Below are 19,446 nucleotides of genomic sequence, written 5' to 3' on the forward strand. Positions count from 1 at the left end.
TTTCAAAAACATCTAATATGGGACATTAGTTAAAATCATTCCCTTCTCGTTCCTTCATCCGGTACCCCTATGGTTACTTTTAACGTGGTTTAATGTTTGTAGAACAGTGGACTGATTTACCTTGGAAAAGTTGCCTGACTACTTTGTTGAACTGATGTACTTTAAAAAGTACCGTGTCTAACACTTATGGAACTACTAATAATATAAATGTATTGGTTCGCACAGTATCATTTATACTTGAACCAAACCTCTTTCACAGGTAGCCCTTTGTGCCTTTTAAGCTTGCACAGGAAATCTTCACCTTTCTGGCACACACAAATCACATTACTGAATGTCTAAACACTTCACTCATTCATAAACCTCTTATTATTCTTTGTGTTTCAACTTCTTTGTTTTAAGTTCAGAAGCAACAGAAGCTTCTTATTGCCAAATAGTTCTTCTTGATTTGCATCAGTATACTTATTGCTGAAACTATTTCTTCAGCTCTTTGGAGATACAGAACGTTAAAAGGTTTTTTTGTTTGTTGTTTTGTTTTTCCTTCTCCGTTCAGGTAATTGAAAACCAGCAAAATTGGAAACCTTTCTTCTATAAAGACAAGCACTTATATAAATATTGATGCCTTGATCCGGTAATACAAATAGTACATAAAGAAGAAATATTCATTATTTTTCCTATATATAGATATGTTAGCCAAATTCATTTATTAACTTCTATGGATTTTGTGTCTGCTTAAAGGGTAAATTTGACCAATATTTCAGCATTTTATTAAGTTTGTAATAGTTATATATTTTAAAATACTATTAAGATGTTTTATATATTAGTGGATGATAGCATGATTGTGTTTAATCATATAAAATTCTTAGACCATTTGGACTGCACATGCTGTTCTGACATTGGCTTGAAAAGAATTGGAAACGTGTCCAAATAAAAAAAGCTTATGAAAAATCCTGTGAAATTATGTCACCATAATGCCAGATCATTGGATCTGGAAAAAATTTCCTCCCAGAAGAAATAATTTTAATGTAAATGAAGTTTCAGTCATTATCTGAGATTCAGACATGAATTAAGGGGAGACCTTTCTGAAAGTGGTCCATGGGGGCAGTTTGATGACACCCTCTTCAACTCCTGTAGTTTTGAAAGATGTATTGTCAGTTTGTAGTTAACAATTATTGTTATAGTTCTTTTAAATAGAGCATTTCTGTTTTGTTAAAATGAAGTACAAGTCATGTCTTTTTGTAATAGGGTTTAGCTGGACCAGAAGGTAACCCAGGTCCTAAAGGTGTAAGAGTAAGTAAGCATTTTAAGCATTTTGGTATGCATGACTATTTTTACACATATAGTACATAAGAAGGGGGGTTGAGGAGTTTCATTCAGCCCTGCCAGTTGTATGCCCACTAAATCATCCTATCTTTGCAGAATCCACAAATGAGGAATCATAATATTGCTTTTAAAATCAGTGTAAGGATGTATTTATTTTTTTGTGGTAAGCAGTGAGCAATATAGAGCAGTCTTGTATTGCTGCCCTTCCTCTCACTTGGAATGCATACGGACAAGAGAAGGAAAGCAATACTAATGTGGGTGTGTGAGCTGGGAGTGAAGAGGAGCGGACATTTCCTGCCTGAAGCATTATTTCCATAATGGAAGCTGTCAATAGGGGAGACATAACTGGCATTTGCAATCTGTAACTGCTACAGCAGTTGATAAGCAGTCTGTCACATAAAAACCGTAAAAGTCAGCCTGTTCAAGATTTTAAAATAATTCAGCCAGTGAGGCTTATCGCAGGGGCTGAAGGTTCAAATCTCAATGCTTTGCTGATTCAAGGTTTCTTTTTGATTGTTCCTGGAGGTAGAATAGGCTTTTTTGTTTTGTGGTTTTTTTTGTTTCTTTTTTTAAATAGGCACATGCATATGCATACATGTACTTGCACGTGTAAATATTCTTTGAAAGCAGCTCTCAAGCTCTGGTAGTAGACTTGAGTTTTCTGTGTCTTGCATGTTGCTTGTTGCATGTAGGATTTGAAGAGGCCTTTCTTGAGGCACTCTCAGACCCTCAGCTCTACAGCGCTGATGTAGCGCAGGTTGCTGAGCAGCATGCCGAGTTTTCAAGCATCTATTAAAATAACCTCATTTTGTTACTGGATTTGTTTTAGTTTTTAAAAGGTGGTTACTCAAAGCCTTCACCTGCAACAGCTTTTTAACCCTTTTTTTTTTTTTTTAATTCTTTGTGTCAGCTTTCATTACTGTGATGAGAAAAATTAGTCTGTCAGGATCTAGTGCCCACAGGTATTGCACCCTCAGGGACTGCATCTCTTTTACATTTCTTCACTTTATTTTTGCCCAGATTCTCAATGCATTTTGTTTCTTTCTCTTCTGATCAGACAAAACATTGTGATCCCAGTCACTTCTCAGCAAGTTACTTTTTTCTGTTCATACAAAGCTAAAAATGGCCAACCTTTAGTAGTATGGGTAATGTTAGGGGAAAACAACTGTCAGGTCTATGTGAACTCTACAAGCAACTGCCAATAAAAAGGATGATGCTGCCCTGTTGATAACGACGTACTGTTGTGCCATGGAGGTATATAGTTAGAGGATATCTGATCATGCATTATGATACCTGATCTTTTAGTGCTTTAAGTTTAGAACATTTCTACAGTACAGCTATATTCTGCGTTTCAGCTGTTTTAAGAAGCTACAGGAAAAAAAGAGCCTTTGTTTTCTTTGCTTTTACTAGGGTTGGATGTCAAGATGGGCACTGTCTTTCATAATATCATCAAAGAATGAATAAAAAATATTTAATTACATTCAGAGGACTAGAGAGAGAGGTATGAAAGCAAGGATTTTTTTTTTTTTTTTTTAGTTACAATCTCAGTATGAATCTGGTAGTGAAGAATCATTTTATGGTACTTCTGTCTGTAAAGTGTGCTGTCATTTCTACTGAGTACAGAGTGTGTCTTTATGTCCGCATAGTAGATTGTATGTGCACTGCAGTAGAAGCATGAAAACTGTGCTTTTGAAGCAACAGAGTGTAACAAAATCAAACATTACAGTGTTAACAGAATTAATTTACAGACCTTAGGAGCCAGCACATAAATATTTGTGCATATACAGTCATTTAAAAAAAATGTAATAAAAATATTTCTGAGGATAATTTAAAGCATAGGGAACTGGAAGCTTCTGCGCATCCTGCTTTTCCTCGTTTTGCAGTTTAGGGTATTGACTCACCGATGAGCAGGATGACCTGAAAAGAAGGAAACACAAGTTGCACACTGATCCCCACACTTTTCGAGCATTGCAGCAGTTTGTCTTGAATTGGTTTTATCATCTAGAAAAAGCTGTGCATATTCTGTTCAACATGTAGTTATGAAGATTCCTGTCCGCGAGAAAAATGTCCTGCCTTTATAATTTCCATTATAGGCTTGATATTTTGGGGGAGGGGAGAGGTATGGGGGGGTGATGCCTCTACTGAAATCTGTTGTAGTGGTAGAAAGACAAATTCTTGAGGCAGCCAGAGAGAACAGCATTTTGTAAAGTGCTCAAATAACAAATTCTCCACTTATAAATATTTTAATTTCAGATTTTTTTATTTTCATTTTTAACTCTGTTCATTGAGTTAATGCTTAACTGGTTGGCTTGCGAGCAAACCGCGGGGATCTGACTTTTCTGTTACCCAGCGATTAGTATGTCACCTGTCATAATGGGTCCTCCACAGAAGGAACCATTGGTATTTCATACTGAAACAGCAATTATATTGAGCAATGAATTTAGCAAAAAGTCTATTTCTCAGCAGATTTTACAGTCACTATGGAAGGAACATGGTACCATGCAATCACAGAGAAGATGACTCTTGAAGTGAGGATGTATTTCTGGCTTTCTGAGGGAGAAGGTAGAAGAGAAATACATCATCACTGATTTTTAAGGAAAACATTCTGCTTATGACAAGGTAAACTTGCTGGGACACTTACATAGTGCAGTAATCAGGAAAGTTATTAAAGATGAGGAACATCCTTTTCTGATTATATTTCATGAGTAAGGTAAATTTCAGCAGCTTCTCTTCCTTATTTCATTTACTAGAGCTCTCTGATGCAACTTTGTGACTGTTTGGAATACTTTCCAAACTAGCGAGGTTACTAGCAAGGGTTTTCTTCCAATTAGTTGGAGAGTAAATTATGAGTTTTGCCAGTAATTTCAAATAAGCCTAGATTTTATCCCTGGATCTTGAACTCACAGCTGACCAATACTGAGGAGCAAGTAGTGTTGGTGGGAAGCAGCCTTTTTAAAAAGAAGTATTCTTGTTTTTTAAGGGTTTCATTGGACCTCCAGGCATGGCAGGACAACCTGGACCTGAAGGAGAAAGGGTAGGTTTAATGAAACATCAATGAAATAGTTATCTGTGTGGTAATGCAATATGTTAAGGATGTAATGTATGTTAGAACGTATGCCCCTGAAAAAAATACAGAAGATATTACTATTCATTTGAGTCTTATTTCTAAAGGCAAAACTGATATGGAGAAAAATATAAATAAATAGATCATATCAAATTAGTTTAATCAATGAAATACAGTGGTACTGAAGTTAATAAATGTGGATCACATAAATTATTAACTGAATTTAATCTGGATCTGCAAGGATTAGGGGGTCTTTTTCTTATCACTGAGGTCAGTAATGAATATTTTTCATGGAAGCAATTTCACTCAGTCAGTATTTACCAGTTGCCGAATAGTGTTTAGAATAAAATTGTTCATAGCAATCTCAATCTCTGTTACTCTATGCTTGAGCTTTTTCTTGTTTCTCTTAAGCACAAAGGATGCCAAGCCATATACTTTAATGGAATCAGGATCTGGCCCTTCATGTTTCAGCTGATATGTCCAGAGCAAAGACAAGCACAGTTTGTGGTTTTTTTGCCCCACTCCCTCACATCCCCTTATAGGGCATTGACTCCGTGATTCTTTGCTCACATCTTTTTTTTTTATGGTGCTTGTTCTCAAACTATCCTTCCCAATCAAGTGGAAGTTTAATTACTTGAATTTAAATTATTGAAGAAAAGAAAACCTAGTTACGGTGAGTTATGTCTTCTCAGGGCATTCCAGGCGTCCACGGCAAAAGGGGCCCTAAAGGGAGACAGGTAAGGCTTCCCATGCTTGCGATTTCCGCTGCCAACGTAAATGCACCTGTAATTCACTATATACTTTGAAAAATGTTACTCCTATATTTTCTGCAGATAACTTTGAATTGTTTCCAGCTAGTGCTTTGAAGTACTGAAAATTCTGTGCAGGGTGAAACTACTAGATGTTCTCAAGTGAAGAACACTTAACATGATGAGCCTTGTGGCTAGTTGCTAATATCAGCTTCCTGAGGGTTAAAAGATGACAGAAAGCACAAATATATTCCTTAAAATTCATTTTAGCATGAGGTATAGATATGATGCAAGTTTGATGAGAAGTTTAATTTTGGTGTTAGTTTAAATACGAATCAGCAGCTTTCAGTATCTGATATTTCTGGACTATGGCAAATTAAAGCTATCCTCTACTTACCATATATTTCTACAGCTGAGAATAAAACATAAATCTTCCAAGCATACATTGTCAAGGTTTACCTGTTTCCTGTGGTATGTCTTCTATGCCAAGTTTTTTGTTTTCTGCTGCGACCTTATTATTTTAGGTCTTTGAAGCTATCCAGGGGTTTCCAGTTCTAACCTACTTGTCGTTTGCTATTGGAAACAGTGGTAGCGTTCCCCAGTCATGCACTCGGTTGCACTTAGCGTTTCAGATGACTTTCACGTACCGCTTTGAACAGGCTTGTGCAGCAGTAGTGTTACCTTTACCCTGGCTTGGCCCTTGAAGTATACTATAAAAATTGTGGAGGACTCCGTTTAGTTATTTTTTGTTTGCCGTGTGATGCTAACATCATCCAAAAAAGGTGCTAGCCTTCAATAAAAGCCCTTTTGGTGTAAAGAAAGGCACATAGAGAAGTGTCATTAAACAGATAGGCGCTACTCCTCCTGAAGCTTCTATGAAATTGTTAAGATATAACATCAAAGTAAGGTTCCGTTTTTTAATTATTCAGCTAATAGGACAGAGTGCTCCTATGCTTTTTGAATATGTAATAAATATATAATAATATATAATTAATTAGTTTGCCTATAATGTGAATTAAACACTACTACTTTGTGCATCTGAGCACTGTGCAAGACCTGGTCTGTGCCATCAATATATTGCAGTAGTGGGTAGCTTGCTGCGTTAGTGAGTCACGCGAAGCATTGAAGAACAGCAAGAATCTGGATGGAAAACAGAGGGCTTGTGCTCAGGGTGGATTAAAAAAGGGGGGGGAGGGGAGGTGACAGTCGGGTACTCTGAAAACCTGCTTTGCATTATAATCTCGTTCTCAGTGGCAGATGTCACTACGGCTTCTGATTGCCAGTGCAGTGGTTTGTGTCAGTCCCTGTCAGCTGGTGCTATGCGTGCTGTGGTGAGCAGTTATTTTTCATTTACAGCAAGAACACAGCTTCAGTACCAGGTTGTGCTCTGCTGAGGGCTTTTAATTATAAAAATAAATCTGAAATGATTTAATACACAAGAGATCACTGAGAGTGCCTCTGTGTGATGTTTTCGATTATCCTTTATTTAGTACTAATTCCTCTGTAATGTTGTTATTTCCATAGTCCCAAGGTCCATTCCAAAGCCTTTCTATAACCTAAAGCGCCTACTTGACTAAAGTCTGCTAATATGGGGACCAGCAAAGTAATTAAATGGGAGCCTGGCTTGGACTGCTTTGCTGGGTCACAAACTTAGAGAATGTCTCTTTTTTCAGATAACTGATAGCTGTGGTGGACTCTGTGACAAAAGACATTGTCAGAGAGTTAACGACTCCAGCAATTCAGGGCAGGGCGTTGTCATTAAAGGATGCTTGGTGTGGGAACTGCATAGTGCCTGAAGTCAGACTCCTGGCCTTGTGATCTAGGATGCAACTTTTCTTTGGACAAGTTTTCTGTCAATAATAATGCTGGGAAAAAAAATAGTCTTACTGGCAAAGTTCCTTCAGGAAGAAAACAAATCCTGAATATTATCTCATTTTTGAGAAAGTGATCTAAAGTATAAGAGAAGTGAAGACGGAGGTCTTCCACTAGATATATGCAACAGTTCATTTAATATTTAATATGCATTGAAGACTACAGTAAGAGGACATTAGAGGACAAAGATCAGACCATTACATTTGCTGATGTTTAGTTTACCATCTTGAGAGACTGACAGGTATTTGATATTTGACAAGGGATTGTGCCATTGATATGGTACAGCGTCCCCAGAGACTGTACCCAGAGACAGACTGCTGCTGCTTAGCAGGCTTGCTGAGTAGTTATTTGTTTTTGTAATACTTGGCATATTTGAAATGGAACAAAATACTCAGTTGCCAAGATCTTTATGATGATGTGGTGATTATACAGTGGGGGTTTGCTTGAATTTTAGATTGGTTGGATATACAGTACACTTTAAAAAATCCCATTTCTTTCCATTTTATGCTTATAGTACAAAATTTGGCTAGTTCTGCAGTATTTTAAATGTATTGTCTGTCTTTTTACTATGATGTGTTTTTATGTCTGTAGTTTGACCACATTTAGGGGGGAATGTTTTTTACATAGTTTTCTTCTGGATGGGACTAGTTGCAACCATCAGTCAATGTGACAGAACAGACCTTATAAACTGAACCAAGAATTTATTAGTCTAGTCCATTGCAACTGTGCAAAAACAGTTGAGGTTCTGTTTTCTATTAAAATTATGAATAGTCTTCCTTCATATGTTTTATAGTAATGTGTTAGATGATATTGATACAATAAAACATTTGTTGCACAGTAGTACTATTGTACTACTTCTAATCTGAGACCTTTCTGACTGTTTTCCTTGGTTGGAAATTCTCTTTCTCTACTTACTAAAATAGTTTTGTCAACATCATCTGGAAGACTCATGCTGTTTAGAATGGGGTTATGATGACTAGGGGTAATCTGTCCCCTTCATAATTCGTGGCATGCTGTGTTTGTGCTGTATGTAAATAATCATCTGTGACCTGCATCTGTGATCTAGTGGCTGCACAAACTGTCCCATTGCATTCTCCGTTTCCCTTTTGATGCCTTGATTGTGTGTGTGTGTGTGTTTTTTTTAAAGATGTTCATATATGTTATCTCAATTTTGCCTTTTCTAACATCTACCTACGGTAGACACTGCAACCAAAATATTATGCTATTTAAAAAAGGTTGAGTTAAGTTAATCTTCATCTACATGTTAGGAGCTAGTACCTTTTAACAGCACAGGCACTGTCAAATAACCATTTTACATGTGTGAAATTTTACATGTGAAAATTTGGCCAATGATGTATATGTTGAATCAATGACATCTTCTATATCAACAATTAGCATATGAACGTCTACTGTTTAAGTGGTGAGACAGTAATGCTAGAAAGGTATGTACATGTTAGACCTTCTGACCATGGCTATAGATTCTCATTCGTGAGTTCCACAACCAGATCCTGAATAAAAATTTCATAGCTGAGAGAGGCGTTCCTGTTCTTTACTTTTCTGAATTTGTAAGAGAATGCAAAAAAAAACCTTGAAGCTGTCTTTTGGAAAACATAGACGGGTGACACATGTGAAGAGTTGGGTGGCAGAAATTCTGCCCTAGCAGGAAGGGGATCAAAAAATAGCAAACTAGCATTCCCAATTTGCAGCAGAATGGCATGCTGCTCCTGTATGCCAGAGGGGGGTGGCAGTGAGGCACACTGGTTGAGGAAGGGCTGCGGGCGGGGGCTGTGCAGGCTGAACACCCTGGCTCCTGGCTCCCCTGGAGCTGTGGCGAGGGCAAGGAGTGCAGCGAAGCAGGTCTTTTGCCAGGCAGAGGGCCCTCTGGGGACGCAGCCCTTATTGGATCAGGCAGCAAAGATATAACATCTTCCTCTCGGGCTTCTGTGTGCTGAATCCAGCCTGGTCAGTCAAGTATTTCCACATTTCATTGGAAGGAAGTCACGGCCTGTGCAATCCAAGAAAAATCAAAGGATTTAAAGTTGCGTGTGGAAGCCCTAAGAGTGTAACTTCCTTTTTCCATGTTAATGCTGTACCTGCTTCTCCATTTCCGTATGTTTTTCACTTAATTAGATAACCTTTGATAGTACCATAGATATTCTGTATTTTTAATATCAGTACCACATGGCAGGAAATTAAGTTGCTTTCAGTGTGCAATTGCAGTGCATAAAGAATGTCCCACAATTGTTTTGGAGAGTATCTGATGTGTTAATGAAACCTAATGTCTGTCATTTATTACTCCCAAGGTAAAAGCTTCACCCCTCAAAATCAGTGGCAAAATCTTATCGATTTCATTGCTAATGTGATTTACCCCCCCCCACTGCCTGATTCTCCTCTAATTCAGTATAACACTATCAAATCATGAAGTAAGTAGCTTACTACTCATGTAATTTATATTTAATAATTATGTGTATAATTTATAATTAGTTTAAGTTATGATTTGCATTAAGTGAAAGTGCATTCAATTCAGCAAGTGTTTCTCTTCAAAATGTCTATTTGCTAGTTTTATATTCAAAAATACAACCTTTACTGTGTTAATTTTTAAAAGATGGCACAGGGAGTGCTATGAATGTCTCAGATGAATTCACAGCATCATGAGTGGTGACAGGAATTGTTTCTACAGGAGTTGTTGTTTCTACATGCTAGTTTGGAAGTGTGTATGTATAGATACTATATATACACATAATAAATTGCATTCATTTTTATAGAATTTTTGTTTTAAGTTGTGATTTAAATCTAATATGGCTTAAGCAGTCCTTGAAGTATTTTTGTTTTATGAGAAGATCTTCCCACCTCCTTGTTGCAGTTTTATACTGTCTTCCTAACTGCTAATAGTATAATGTTGTGGAATGGTATGTATTCCCTATAACATTAAGAAAAGAAACTTTGCTGTGTGTAGTTGAGAGCTCAACAGCTATATGGATGCCTTCTAAACAAGGTAGTAAAGTGCCAGTAAAGTGGGAGGTTTCCATTTCATTTTGCTTTTTACTTTGCAAGAAGCTTTGACACTTCACTTGGCCAATCCTATTTCTTCTACATCCTTGTGTTTAAGGAGGTTTGCCGTCTCTGATAACCCAGGCTCTGAAATCAAAACTCTGATAAAATGAATGAGGTTTTCCCATGTGTTGTTTATGTTACTATTTCAGTCTCTAGATGCAGGCTGAGGGAGATGAGTGTTTGCACTAGTAAGGATAGTGTTGTGCCAGAAGGACGGAAAAATTGATTTGTAGTGCACGTTTGTCACACTGAGTGTGGAGCCATTAATATTTGGGGAAGAGTAAGAGGAGAATGAAAGACAGAATGTTTCAGTAAAGTCTATAGGCCACAGGAAAATAATATTAATCTTGAGATAAAACAGGGAAATAAGAGACTCCAAGTACAAACAATCTGAGTTATATTGCTGTAATATTGCTCTCAAAGTACTCAGTTGTCTGTTTTTGTCCTACACTTGCATTATATATCTTTTTGAATATGATTTTAGAATACAACAAAATACCATTTGAACAGTGCAGCTGAAACTTTCCCCTTCACCTTTCCTCCATCTCTCCCCTGGACCCCCATGCTAATACCTTTAGTTTCTAGCTTCTGTAGGAATTTGGTGCTCAAACCATCCTTTGTGTCTTAAAGACATAAAGAACAAGTATTCTCCTTTCTACCTTAGGGTTCGCCAGGTGACTTTGGAAATAGAGGACCACCTGGTCCAGATGGGAATCCTGTAAGTATCAAACTGTGTGTTGATTAAGATGGTAAAGTATGTAACATTCATGATTAACTCTCCTCCATAAAAAGGAGACTTTTGCCTGAAAAACAATTTTCTGAAGCCTACAGGAAGATTTCTGTTACTTCTACATGGAAAGTGCTAGGCTAGTAGCATAATGAGTAGTGACGTAAAAAAGAAAGAAAAGGACCAGAAAGCTGCTGAAAGCACACAGCTGCTGCTGCTGCAGGTGCTCGCTGCTTGGAGAATCAGGTGTCTTGCTGTCCCCATTGCATTACTGATCAATGTTTTGCCTTCAAAAATTATTCTATTAGATATGATTTTTGCATTCTTTATTTAAACCATAATGCTAGGATCCCATTTAAAAAAAAAAAAAAAAAGGCATTCTGAATTTGTGTGCCAAAACCCTGTCTTTCATATGCTCATGCATTTTATAGTTGATTTTATCCTTTGAACTGTTACTGCACACACTACTGCTAGTATGTCATTTAGTGCATTATAAGCAGTATGGTTACAGCTCTGTTCTTGGCAGCATATTCAGGCTAAAGTGCTCTGGTGGCACTGTACTCAAACTGTGGCACTGTCACGTCACTTTACTGGCTGTCCTCAAAGGAGCTTTGCTGTCTCGCCCTGTTTGTAGGGAAGCTCTGGCTGCAGACTCCAAACTCAGGTTTCCTTTGAGATGAGAAACCAGCGTAAAGGGCTTTGGCCCACATGAGCAAATGGCAGTTTGAATCTGCTCTCAGTGCTGGGTCTCCTTGGGAAGCTGCTATCAGTTGGGCCTCTGAAGGCTGCTCTGATACGGTCAGCAGCTGGGCAGAGCTGGTGTCCTTTCTGAAGACCTGCCCTTTCCTGACCTCCGAATTGGAAATTTGTTCTAGAAGACTTTCCATGAATGTTGCTGGTGCAATTATTATCGTCTGGTGCCAGCATTTTGGAACCTGTGAGAAAATTATTTTGCATTTCTGGTTCCTGAGGCAGAGCTCCCCTTGGGGTGGTGGTGGTCAGGTGGTGTCAGCCTGGTGCTCTCACCTGGAAAGCGCTCTGAGGGGCTGTAAGTGTGACCAGCTGCTTTGCAAATGGCATGCAAGAGTGAGTTCTTCCTTCCCTTGCTGCTGCTGCCAGATCCCCCTCCTTTCCTGAAAAGCAGATATACTCTTTCCACAGGATCTGAAGAACAACAGTACTTTAACAGAAACAAGCTCAGAAAGCCTGGATCCTAAATTACGGACTTGCACTTTACAAAGAAGCCTATTTTAACACAAACATTTGCCAACAAGTTCCTTCTAATCTGCCAAGACAGCTGCTGCTCTTACTGCCTCCTCAAACAGGCAGTGACCCCTCTGCCTTCCTCCCCCTAGACTCGCCCCGCAGCGCTCGCTCGGGCAAGGGGCCAGGGCCGCAGCTGCGGGGGGCGGCAGCCCGGCGCGATGCTAATGCGATTTTCGCAGAGCCTGTTCGTGAGCTGGCAATGGAGAGCAGGGGCTGCCTGGGAGGCCTGTGGTGACAGGAGCTCGGAGGCTGCGGCGAGCCCTTCACAGGATTTCCCTCGAGAGGCTGGTCCCAGAGGCTGGGACAGCCTGCGGGAAGGGTGCCGGCCTGGAGGGCTGCGATGCCCTTCGCACGCAGGGCAGAGGCTGGCAGCGTGCAGTTGGCAGCATGCAGAATTTACAGCCTTTGCTGAGCTGAATTTATATGCAGCAGGGAAGGGTGGTTGTTCAACTAATTGAAACATTTAAACCTTTTTGTATACTGAAATGTAATTAAAAAAAAAAAATTGCCACCTATGAAATCCGAAGGTATTGGTACTCTGTTTCTGTGCAGTCACATTTGTTCCTGCTGCATAAAGTACAAATCATCTAATTCATATCAAGAAATAATTTTCTGTAAAGAGAAAGTAACCTTTGTGATTTGTATGTGATGTGATTCGCAAAGGTCTTTCTTTGAACTGGGCTGGTGTCCTATTTATTTTTTTTAAAGAAATCTTCATAAAGTGTCATGGAGCTTCCCCTCCCCCCCCAGTTGTTTTTTTTCTTCTTCCCTCTTAAAATACCAGGATATCAAATCTGGTATTCCTTGGTAACGCAGGAATGGTTTAATGACACAAATACCTAGTTCCTCAGTCAAGGGTTTCAATAAGCATATTCCCTTGCACAGTGGGAAGCTGTCACTTTTCAGGAACTCTCTAAATAAATCCCTATTTGTTTGCTTTGTGGATCACTTTTATTTATCTCACTAGAAGTGGTAATTTGTTAAAATATTACAATTCTGGTAATCTAAAGTTATTTGTCTTTTAAGGGAATTGTTGGTGGTGTTGGTCCTCCTGGATTTCCAGGACTAAGAGTGAGTAGAATTCTGTTTGTTTATTTTGATATGGCTTCACCACAATGTTTGTGAAATAGTTTAAAAAAACAAACAAACAAACAAAAATTCAGGGATTCTGGAAGTTATTTTAACAGATTTTGTTTTAATTAGCAGCAGTTCTAATTAAAATCACTTCACAAAATTGCTCTCATGTTGCTGGTATGGAGCACTTGTATACTTGTTTGCTATTTGTGTGCTTGTTCCTGATCTTCCAGGTCTGGGTTTTTTAAATTTAAAATAACTGAGTTTACTAGTTTATCCCTCTAAGGCCAGGGTTACTTTTTGAAAAAGTGCAGTATTTTGAAACATTTTGAAGTCCTCAGCCCTAATTTATTCATGTATGTAGCCACTGAATTCAAAGCAGAATTAATTTCTAGGCAAATTATTTTGTCTTTTTTTTTTAGTAGCATCCTAAAATGTTCCCCTTTTTTGTGTATTTTAGAGTAAGCTTGTACTACCCATTACACAGTTGCAAACTGTAGCTCTATAAAGGCAGTCGCACAGGAGAACGCCCTGTGATGCGAGGGAGTCATAGAGGAGGTGGGAGTGACTGCGACTTGTTCAGGCAGTGTGGCCTTACTCTCTTATTTCAAGTAATTCATGTGTTTACTGAGAGAGGACCTGGATTTGATTGTCGATGCTGGCTCAGCCAAGGCTGGTTACCCAGCCTTGTACATAGTTCATAATATGTGGGAGAAAATAGCGTATTTACACTTGAATTAAGAAAGCCTTGATTGTCTCCAGTTTTTTTGATGTCTTGAGCTCTAAAACATTTTTTAAAACTTTGTTGGTTTATACTGATGGCCATCTAACTTTTCCTTTGAAGTATGACATTTGAGTCCTGTTGTTATTATTTTTTAATTATATACTTATAATAAGTTCCTTGCTGCCTGTTTGGGGTTGTTATGGCATTGCTATAGTGAAGACACAAGCTTGGTCAAGGAACCCCTGTGGCTCGCAGCCCTCATCATGCAAACATGACTCACTGTGTTCTTCTCAGTTGATGCATTTGAGCCAACCACTGGTGAGACTACAGTCTGCACTCTTGGGAATTTGGTTTGAATTATAGTTTGCTTTTTTTCTTACGTGGCTATCTTTGGAATTTTATCTCAAGGACTTTGATAGTTGTACAAATATATTTGAGTTTGTTTTTTTAAAAAAGCCTATTGTATGTCACTTCTATAAAGATACTGATACTAATTACTGTGAATAAACTTAGTCAGCGGTTTAGCCCTTCCTAGAATTTGTGAGCATAAATGTATGCAGATCAGAGATCCGTTTTTCCATGTTGCTGAGTTACAATCATTTTCACAGAGAGACTGGGTATCAGTAAGTTTTGTATAAAATATAGATGATATTATCAATGACCAGTCCAAAGCCTTTGCCACTTGTATGTTTCTAAAACACTGCCATAAGGAGAGCTATTTCTAGACAAAAAAGACTTAACCCGTTGTCAGATTGGGATGTTCTTGCTTTGAGCCTCAGTCTGTGTTGAAGCAAGTTTGCATTCATAAGCTGTCAATAAAAAAAAAGGTTAGTTTTGCCAAAAAATATTTAGACTGTCAGATATGCAGTAATATCTGGTTTCTTGATGATGGAATGAGTAGACTGTATGTGTTTAAAATACTCCCATATATAAACCAATAGGAGTGGATTTGCTCAAAATAGCAGTACCCATGAGAGTTGATGGCATAATTAGATTTTGACCAGCATAAAATCTACAAGGGTTTGGCCTATAAACTCCGTTTGTGTGGGGTTCTACCTCTTGTTTCTTCGTGGGGCCCTTTGCACCGTTCCAGCTGTGTAAAAGAACATAGAGTATGTGCATGTTCACTCTACATGCACATACACAAAGCGAACATACACGTTTTGTTCATATTAGAGTTTAAACTCTGTAGGTGTTGCAAGTTTTACTTCACCTGCTGCTGCTCCCTTTGACTGCAGGGAGTTAGAGATCTTTTATGGAGCAGGCAGCTCCTTTGATCCATACACTTGTGTGTTTGTAGCTGAGGTAGGTGTATATATACTGAAAAGCCAAGACGTTTTTGGAGGCAGAAGTAGGTTTGCACATAAACTTCTGGTCTTGAGTGTAGTGCTCGGAATGGCAAATGTATGGACAAACACTTATGATATGCAAATGCTGCTCAGTAACAGTAGGTAGGGTTATAATAGTGTGTCCTTCTGACAGCCTAATAGGTCTTATGCATGTGTTGGGTTGTTTCTAAAGGTATCTTCTTTCCTTGAGCCAAGACATGCTGCATGTTAGAAATGCTGCTTTAAGGGTTGCTAACTGTGCCTGGCTGATAAGACCTTACTGGTACAGTAAGACTTTGCAGTTGAGGATGAGGGCCCAGCAGCATTTCGTCCAAATTTCTCAACAGCCTTTAGAAACTTACAAAACACCAGCAAATCTGTGTGGCTTAAAAATAGCATGAATACATCACTGAAAAGGACTTGGGTAGCTAATGGGATGAGTCTTGTGTGGATGGTCATATAGTGCATATGATCAGCAAAACATCCCTCTGTACCTCTGCACCACCTCAAATTAGTGCTCTTGTTCCCGGTTTCCCAGTCAGTAAGATAGCTGGAGGAGTTATACTTTGTTCTGTATTTTGTTTACACGGGACCATTGCACGCTTTAAACTGTTGCAGAATTTCACCAAGACCCTGGAGAAGTTTTGGTTGTTCCTTACCGTCCCTGAGGACAGTTTGTGCAGCACAGCCCTATTCCTGCACTGCACCTGCTCTCCCCAAACAGGTTCATGCACCCTGGCCTCAGTTTTCACATGGCCCTTGTTCAGGGGAGCTGTTCAAAACTGAATAAAGAATTAGAGACCTTAATATTTGTCTGAAATACTTAGTCAATTATAACACATTATACCGTTACAAGATGAAATGTTGAACAGTAGATTAAATATAATATTATTCTAGCAGAAGCCAGCAGCATTAATTCAAGTAGCTTGTCCAGCCCAGCTGTATGCAATGTCAAGAGCTAATTATACTTTTGTGTTTGTTCATGAGAACAATGGTAAAGTAAGCAGCATGGGCAAGCTGAGTCCAAGAATTCCTTCCTTCCATGACTCTTTCAATATATCAAAACTGTTGCCAAGTTCAGAGTTTTGGCTGGCTGAGCAGTCAGTCTCTCATGATTTGCAAGGCCATGAGTTTTAGTAAGATGAGGACTTTGAGAAAACTTGCTACTACAATTATCAGAGCAAGTTTTTCTCTTAAAATGAATGTGTTTTCTTTAAAGAAAAACATTCCTGATACCAGGAAGCACTGGTTTTCCTTTCCTTGTATCTTGTCTTTTTTTATTCAACAGATATTCAACCTATTTATTTTTAATTTCAGTAATCACATACAAATGATGGAAAAAATAGGCTTCGTGTAGCCCAACTAATTTTTCTTTTCATTGCTATTGACCTGTTTTACATTTTAAAACACTGCAGGTTCAGATGATATGAAAATAATAAGTGTTTATATAAGTGTCTGTATTTCTGTAAGTTAAATTGTTGTTTTTAACAGTATGAACTCAACAGACGTCGTATATTCTGTTCCCCATCTTGAACAGTGAAAATAAGTTTTAATTTTTCATTTCTCATAAATGCAGAGCAAATGCCCCAAGATGGACTTTTAAAAATATCTTTGCATAGCTATTGAAAACTTCTTACCAAATTCAGCTATGCAAACCTTTATCTAAAATGAGGTGACACAGATGTCAGCATTGGTATATTTGGAAGGCAATTACTCTGCACAGATGAGATGGACCAAAGATGTGATGTTTGGTAAATATATTTATGATCTGATTTTGTGTCTCATAAGACTGTTTACATAAGCAGCATGCTTTTTTTTCCTACAAAAGGAGGTGGATAGGTGTCTTAACTGCAAGCCTTGCAATATTGTAATTAAATCATAAACACAGAAATGAAACTTATCTAATTTTTAAATTGATAACTTTGGTCTCCCTTTTAATTAATTTAGATTAATTTAGAAGTTTGTTGTACATCGACTACCAAGTTTTAACCAAACCACTCAGCATGTGCTGACAGTAAAGCTAATGTAAATAGAGGACAATTTTAAAAACTGACAGACTTATTAGTTGAACTCTTTTCTCATCAATAGTCTAAACTCTGTATCTCCATATTCACCTTAAGGCAGCAAGTGTGACTTCCTTCTAATGAGAAGAAAGGTTTTCAGGTTTAACATAGTCTGAAGATTTCTAGCCCTTCTCCATGTCTGAGATTCAAGTTACAAGCATGGTAGTTGGGCATAATGACTATAGCTGTGCAGTGTAAAAAGGACGTTCTCCCTTGAAATCATTTTTCAGTTTTATTCTGATGTAGTTCCAAGTCTTTGCTGTTAATTAGGCCAGCCAAATGTCTCTGGAGGCGACTCTAGACTCCAAACTCTGTGACAGGAGTTTTATCAACCTGAATTTTGTTAAGCTGTTTTGGAACCTCTTCTCATTGCTTTTCTAAGCTGAATTTCCCAGCTCAGTGACACTCTGTGCTTTTTCAGCCAGTGCCATTGTTACCATAAGTATATATGTCAACATACAGTATCATTAATATAGAATAGCCTTGCTGAACTGGTATCTACCGCAAAAGTAAGACGTAGCAATGGACGCAATTTATCCTGGCATCAGCTAACAAGACAAATTGTGTCTTTTAAGCAGTCATGGAAAGTTAGAGTATTAAAGAGTGGCAGTTTTCCTGAGAGCTTTACCAAGCATCATTGAGAAGCTAAGCCATCAATCTTCCTTTTTCTTTAGCAAACCATGAGGTTGGTGAGGGCTACAGTTTTTGCTAACGTTGCCAAAAGAATGAAGAAAGTGCGCTGAATTGGAAAAAAACCCAATAGGTGCCTGCCTCCTCTTTTCCATGTTACTCTCAGCAAGTAGCAAAAGATTTTTGTTTGTATTTGTTGCTGAGTTCTTACATAGCATTTGCAGGCACAGAGGTGTCACACTGCTATGTTTTTCAGAGGTAGGAAAGGTAGAAAGTGGATAGACTTTCCGTCTGTAATATAGTTTTAGCTGCTGCTGGGTCTTTTTCTAAGTTTAGTTAACAATCTTTCTCTAATGTGGTGTTGCTGTGTTGATCTTTAAGTGTTTCAGGTTTTTTTGTTTTGTTTTGGGGGAGGTTCTTTTTTGTTTTGTTTCTTTCTCTCTCTCTCACTCTCACTTAGGGCATGGAACGGTACATTTAAGTCCCAGAAAGTAAGGATGTAGTCAGGGCTCGGAGGTACCTAAGGATGGAAGAAGTTAACGTGCCTATCAGAACTTAGGTTAAGATTGCCCACATGATGCAGTTTTGGGAGAATCCCATCGCTTTTTTTAACTTGTAGAAGTCTCTGAGAGATGAAAAAAATCTGCTTTTTATGAAATGTCGTTATTCATAGTGGAATAATTCCTTTTAGCCAAATTTGATGCTTGCAGAATTGGCAATGTGTCATATAACCCCAAAGACAGAGAGGGGATAGCCGCTGAATGTGCAGCTGCAGTATAAAGGAAAATTTCCTTATTCTACATTGTCTAGCACACCACTGTGTTCTCCTGGACACACAATCTTCAGGACAAGAGGGAAGCTTGGTTCCTGGTGTTACTGCTGATGTGAATGGGAACCATAATGGTGGAGGACTTATAGTATGGATACTTTTCCCCCAGGAAATTAGATTGACAAAGATTTTTGATTTCTATCTGTGGTACAGAAAACACCATATTGTGTTACCAGTCTCTAAGATACTACACTTCAGCAAACCCTTAATACAGTCACCTTTTCTGCTGTCTCCTAGGGAGGTGTTGGACTGGCAGGACCAAGCGGACCATCAGGAATTCCAGGGCCCATGGTACAGTGTGAAATGTTCCCACAGCCAGGTGCCTTCACTGCTTTCCAAATTTTCGAAATTATAGAAAAGCATTTTTATTTCCTTCCCTTTAATAGGGTCTTCCAGGGAGTGTGGGACAGCCTGGAATGAAAGGTGATAAGGTGATTTAAATATTTCTGTTATCCTAGAGATACTGTCCTTTCAGACTACCTTTATCAAAACTTGAGCAAAATAACATACTTGACTAAAGCCTTCCATTTTTCTTTTTGATTTCTTTCCTGTTCTACTGTGTTTTTTTTTTTTGGGGGGGGGGGGGTGTTTTTTTTTTTTTTTTTAAATAAACTATTTCAGAACTAGAATCTGATCCTTTGGGCAAACTTATTCTGGACAGAGTACTTCTTACTGAGCATAACAGTATGCGGTGCCCTGTCTGTAGAGTTTGCTGGAATGGATGCTGCAGTGCAACATCTTGCATA

At 38.4% G+C, this 19,446-nt stretch overlaps 1 protein-coding gene across 1 annotated transcript in view; it reads left to right on the forward strand.

The window, feature by feature from the left end:
- Positions 1-19,446, forward strand: part of COL24A1 (collagen type XXIV alpha 1 chain) — a 154,482-nt gene that overhangs the window by 43,891 nt on the left and 91,145 nt on the right. The window contains exons 10-16 of the mRNA XM_068952617.1: positions 1,243-1,287; positions 4,301-4,354; positions 5,077-5,121; positions 10,724-10,777; positions 13,079-13,123; positions 18,938-18,991; positions 19,087-19,131. Of these exons, the coding sequence (XP_068808718.1) occupies positions 1,243-1,287; positions 4,301-4,354; positions 5,077-5,121; positions 10,724-10,777; positions 13,079-13,123; positions 18,938-18,991; positions 19,087-19,131 (342 nt within the window). The remainder of the gene's footprint in view (positions 1-1,242; positions 1,288-4,300; positions 4,355-5,076; positions 5,122-10,723; positions 10,778-13,078; positions 13,124-18,937; positions 18,992-19,086; positions 19,132-19,446) is intronic.

Source organism: Struthio camelus, chromosome 8 (assembly GCF_040807025.1).
Source record: "Struthio camelus isolate bStrCam1 chromosome 8, bStrCam1.hap1, whole genome shotgun sequence".
Lineage (NCBI taxonomy): Eukaryota > Metazoa > Chordata > Aves > Struthioniformes > Struthionidae > Struthio > Struthio camelus.